General features: G+C 54.0%; 1 protein-coding gene and 3 non-coding genes across 4 annotated transcripts in view; all 4 read right to left on the bottom strand.

Annotated features, from left to right (window-relative positions):
• Positions 1-368: 368 nt before the first annotated feature.
• Positions 369-5,216, bottom strand: part of rpl3 (ribosomal protein L3) — a 6,059-nt gene continuing 1,211 nt past the window's right edge. The window contains exons 3-10 of the mRNA XM_064315028.1: positions 4,726-4,894; positions 3,902-4,037; positions 3,097-3,283; positions 2,197-2,357; positions 1,813-1,914; positions 1,614-1,709; positions 1,100-1,219; positions 369-496 (exon numbers count right to left, since the gene is read on the bottom strand). Coding sequence (XP_064171098.1) covers positions 452-496; positions 1,100-1,219; positions 1,614-1,709; positions 1,813-1,914; positions 2,197-2,357; positions 3,097-3,283; positions 3,902-4,037; positions 4,726-4,894 — 1,016 coding nt within the window. The 3' untranslated portion in view covers positions 369-451. The remainder of the gene's footprint in view (positions 497-1,099; positions 1,220-1,613; positions 1,710-1,812; positions 1,915-2,196; positions 2,358-3,096; positions 3,284-3,901; positions 4,038-4,725; positions 4,895-5,216) is intronic.
• On the bottom strand, positions 730-862 carry LOC135244293 (small nucleolar RNA SNORA54). The gene has a single exon (XR_010326951.1). It is a non-coding gene; the product is annotated as a small nucleolar RNA SNORA54 (small nucleolar RNA).
• LOC135244299 (small nucleolar RNA U83B) lies at positions 2,618-2,710 on the bottom strand. The gene has a single exon (XR_010326957.1). It is a non-coding gene; the product is annotated as a small nucleolar RNA U83B (small nucleolar RNA).
• On the bottom strand, positions 3,662-3,754 carry LOC135244298 (small nucleolar RNA U83B). Its single transcript, XR_010326956.1, has one exon. It is a non-coding gene; the product is annotated as a small nucleolar RNA U83B (small nucleolar RNA).

The following is a 5,216-nucleotide window of genomic DNA, read 5'->3' as shown; positions in this document are numbered from 1 at the left end:
CTGCCTTATCTGCAGACTACCGGTACAGTCGCTACGAGTGTTCCAATTGCATGTTCGCAGAGGAAACTACACCGTTTTAAGCCAACGTGAGGTAGACCTGGTGCTTTGCAGAGAAAATTGGGACAATTTTTGCTGGATTGAGAGGAAAGAAATAGGCCTGAACACCGGTGTCACCCAGCAGCAAGACTCCGGCCGCTGGACAAGATTCAGCACCTGCGTCAAACCCTTACCCATAAAGCCTCATTTCCTTCGGTCACAAAACCGACCAGCACGAATGTTTCAACATTTCAAAAAAATAATGGTCATCATAGTAACCCCCCCAACCCCCAGATCCACTTTCTCCCTGAACAGACACAAGGACAGCAGTGTAATTTTTGGTCTTTTATTAAACAACTCTGCAGCAATGCATGACTGCTCATAACACCACAGACAGAGCCAGGAGAGGCGGAGCTTAGGCAGTCTCTTCCTTGACAACACGGTCCTTCTTGAGTGGTCCCTGAGAGAGAGAGGAAGAGAAGATTAGTTATACCAGGAGGTACAGAGAAAGGCTCATTAGTGCCCTGTCTCACACACCTAAAAGTGAAGACCCAGCAAGGCTTTGCAAGCGTTGCCATGGGCGGTGCCAACACAGTGCCAATCACCAACTCATTAAAATCCACCTTCACAGCAATGCACCAACACTGGGTTCAAGTCATCAAGTGAACAGTGAACGGGGGGGGGGGGGGGGGGGTTTGTTCCCAGAGAGTGAACAGGGAGACGCGCACGTAGAGCACTGCTCCCCTGCCTCACCGGGCCATGCTGTGGCACTGGAATGGAACCCAGAGTCAGACTGAGCGCTGAAAACAGGTTACGAACAGTGCAGGGGCCCCGCCCACATTCACAAGACTGGACAAACGGATGGTAGACTCCGCCTACTCATCTGGCAGTACCATGACTAACACAGTACCTCACGACTTCCTCTGAACAGACCCCCAGCCTTAACATCTGACCCAGACGCCCAGCACCCCCCCCCCCCCCCAATGCCAATGACATGACAACTCAATATAGCCCTAAGGGGCTCATGAAAGGCGTTCATTTCTAGCGCATGCGCCCCACTTACCATAAACGCCTTCTTTTCCTCCACAGTCTGGAAGCGGCCGTGTCCGAACTTGGAGGTGGTGTCGATGAACTTGAGGTTGATCTTCTCCAGCGCGCGACGGCTGGTCTGCACAAGCAGGGACTGAGGGAGACACAAGAGGGTCAGGGGGTTAGGTTCAATCAAACTGCCCGTTGCCAAAAACGGGTTTCATTTGAAGGCCCTGCACACTTGTCAGTGCAAAACTCATCTACCCCTGGACTTTTAGGTTAAATCTGTAATATTTTTACAAAATGCATGTGGTATAGGCACCACCCTGCAGGACACAGGAGTGGCCACTTGCAGTGTCAATACTGTCATACCTCCTGCTGCCATTTCATGCTTAACCACCAGAAATGGGTGGCAGCAATATGCTGTGAACTGGCCTTACAGCTGGCAGTTAGAGGAGCTAGGCTAGTCCGGACTGGACACGTTTGACAACGCACCCCTTCTACGGACACACATGGCTCAAAGCGTAAAGCAGGTTTGCGAGGCTCACCTTGCGCAGAGTCAGAACCCTCTTCTTCACGCCCACGATGCAGCCCTTCAGCATGACAAAGTCATTCCTCACTTCACCGTAGTGCACAAAGCCACCCTACAGAGAGAGAGACTATAAGACACTCTGCCAAGATGAACAGCTGCTCAGACGAGTGTCGCAGCACACCGGGCTTATGGGGGGGGTCATGCCCCACACTCACCAGGGGGGTAATGCTCTTGTTGGAGAGATCGTACTCTGTGGCGGCATTGTTCTTCACCACCTTCCCATCCTTGGTGTGGTAGCCCTGGCCAATCTTGTAGATCTACAACGAGAGACAGATTTAAGCTCAAGCACTATGGATCTGCAATTAATTAAAGCCAACAGGTTATCACACTACAGACCAGGGGTCCCAAACTCTAAACCTGGTGGGCTGCAGGGGGGGCACTGAAGCCTTTTTGGTTTCCTTTCAGTCAGCAAATTTAGGCCTTGGAAACAGACTCCAGCTATGGACTTAAGGCCTGAAGTGCGGGCGCACAGGCACCCAGCAGACACTGCAGTCCTCCAGGAAGGAGTTTGGTCCTTTTTGGAAGCAGCTGAAACCCACCTTCTTGTTGATCTCGGTGCGGTGGTGGTAGCCCTTCTGCCCGGCGCGAGCGACGGAGAAGGCCACGCGGGCGGGATGCCAGGCCCCGATGCAGGCCACCTTGCGCAGACCACGATGGGTCTTGCGGGGCAGCTTCTTGGTGTGCCAACGGCTGGTGACACCTGGAGGGGGGGTGGGGGGAGGGGGAGGAGCCACAGGTGAGGGAAAGCACAGAGAAACTGGGCAAGCCACTCCCAACACCGCTCGCTCACCCAATCGTGAGTATGGAAACCTAGGCTAAGGGGCTGTCCTCAGGAAGGAAGTAGGGAGGACTGTACCTCCATCATAACCCTAACTGCGGTAAGTGCAGTGTAAACCCTACGGAAGCACACAGCGCTGTAGGTACGTTACTCCTACAGAGCCTCATTCAAAGGTGGGGGGGCGTGTTCTCAGAAGGAAGGCAGCATGGAGAATTTCCTCATGCGTGTCGGGCGTCACGCCTGACGCAGTGTTCCGTGGTCTCATCACCGACACGCGAGCCCTCCACCAGAGAATGAGGAAGCCAGAAAGCAGACCGTTCTGTGTTCTCAGACACGCGATCCTCCACCATATAACATTACACCGGCAGCCCTTCAGAGTAAATCGGGAGTCCTTTCACACTCATTTATACGGCTACTTCACCTCCCCTGCAAGTTGCATGCAGACCCTTTACAACAAATTTAGCAGAATTCAGTTTTGCTTCTAAGTGAATCATTTATACCACACTACAGACATTAAACCTTTCAAGACTCAATTTTAAATGACCAGTGTCAGAATGGCACCACCCCCAAGTTCAACAAATGAGGCTTTAAGGAATCTCAAAGACAGAAGAGGCGCAGATTTCATTGGTCGGTACGCTGAGGCCACAGCTGACACACGCACCTTTGTAGCCGTGGCCCTTGGTGACCCCGATGACGTCGATCATCTCGTCCTGGGTGAAGACGTTGGTGATGGGCACGGCCTGCTCCAGCTTCTCGCGGGCCCAGTCCACCTTGTCGGCGATGGAGCCGCCGTTCAGCTGCACCTCCATCAGGTGAGACTTCTTCTGCCTGAGCGGCAGCAGACGCATCTGCGGGGGAGCGGAGGGAGGGTGTCAGGTGTGCTCCGCCCCGCTGACGCACCACCACAGCTGGCGGGAAGAGACCGGGCGGAGTATCAAGTATCCCTAACGCTACCTTAAAAAGCCAAGTAGCGTTAGCTTAGGAGGGGTGTGCTTCGCCTCGTGGATGCTGTACCACAGCCAGCGGGAAAAGACCGGCTTGCAGGCACACCAAGCATTCCCAATGCAACCATAAAAATCTCAGTAGCGTTAGCTTTTCATTTCTACAGAGACGCTAAGGCAGTGGACCCACTGCGCTGGTACCGGTAAGTGCAGTGTAAACCCTATGGAAGCACACAGCGCTGTAGGTACGCTACTCCCACAGCGCCTCATTCAAAGGTGGGGGGGCGTGTTCTCAGAAGGAAGGCAGCATGGAGAATTTCCTCATGCGTGTCGGGCGTCACGCCTGACGCAGTGTTCCGTGGTCTCATCACCGACACGCGAGCCCTCCACCAGAGAATGAGGAAGCCAGAAAGCAGACGAGCCCGGAGCAGCAGGCAGATGCACCCAAGTCACCCAACACCCTGCTGGTTCACAAGAGACAAGTACAGGGAAGGAGGCTCCGCCGGAGCTCGACAGCGCCCTCACCTGGGTGTGGGCGACGATGCGGACGACCTGGCAGTACTTCTTCATGGCGGCGAAGTCCTTCTCCAGCTGCTTCTTGCCCTCGTCGTCCTGCCACTTCTTGCAGTACTTGGTGAAGGCCTTCTTCTTGGACTTGTACCTGCGCGGACGCAGCGGGTGCATGCGCGCGCGGAGCGGAGAGGAGGAGGAGGAGGAGGAGGCAGAGAGGCACACGGGTTGGCGCGGCTCCCTCATGACCCGGGGCGGGCCAGCGGAGGGAGGCCGCGCGCGGCCGCTCGCCCCCCTCCCGGGGGGAGGAGAGGGCAGAGACGGCCGCGGAGGCGTTCGGCTCGTGGCGCGGCTTCTAAGGAGCCCTTTCCACCGGCCAGAGGAGCCTGGAGCTCATCGGAGCCGCGAGGCACCCGAGCGGAGCTGCCATGAGGGGGCGCCACAGTTTAGAGCAGGACAAAAACGCTTCGGCAGGTTCTAACCCTGAGAACCTACATCACACGGTCCGATTAACTAGGATTTGCTACACTAAATGCAGACTGCTCAGTCACTACTGATCACAGCATGTGCACTATAGTGACACTGGCATTTCAAATTATCTTCAGGCATTTAAACTAAATCCACAGGCACTCCTAACATTACACAAGCTCTATATGGGCAAAGTTCAGGTGGATTATTCCATTACTCCAAAGGTAATGACTGCAGAGGTCTCAAACCTCAGTCTGCTATGCAGCACCTATAACCCACTTATCTGAATCAATCATAAAAGATCTGCTGTAAATGCCAAGTCTCAATTGGTTCCTTAGGGTGAGTGGCAGCACAGCTTCCGTGAGCCTCACCAGTTCTTGTAGAAGCGGCGTTTGCACTCGTCACTGATGTGCTCGGCGAAGATGGTTTTGAAGGAGCGGAGACCGCGGGGGGTCTGGACGTAGCCAACGACGCCGACCACCATCATGGGAGGGGTCTCCACAATGGTCACTGCCTCCACAACTTCCTTCTTGTTCACCTCTGACAAGGGGAGGAAGGGGAAACGGGGAATCCATTGAATCTCATATCAAAAAGTTGGGAAATTCGAAATTAGGTTTCATTTTTACTATACCATTATTCTACCATGCAGGTCAATTAAGATTAGAATTTTATTTGCAACGACAGCCAGGAATTTGTAAAGCAAATTAAGATCTAACCAACCAGAGGTCTGCCAACTACAGCAGGTAATAGGAAAGACGGCAATATTTGCTGCGCTCAGAACTCGACATTCAGCAGGGGCATTTAGCCCATTATGTCCGCCCGTCGAGGTGATCATCACAGGCAGACATGCGTGGACTCCCCA

Source organism: Anguilla rostrata, chromosome 17 (genome assembly GCF_018555375.3).
Source record: "Anguilla rostrata isolate EN2019 chromosome 17, ASM1855537v3, whole genome shotgun sequence".
NCBI classification, from domain to species: domain Eukaryota; kingdom Metazoa; phylum Chordata; class Actinopteri; order Anguilliformes; family Anguillidae; genus Anguilla; species Anguilla rostrata.
Note: the sequence above shows the minus strand (reverse complement) of the source record. Positions and strands in the feature narration are given on the sequence as shown.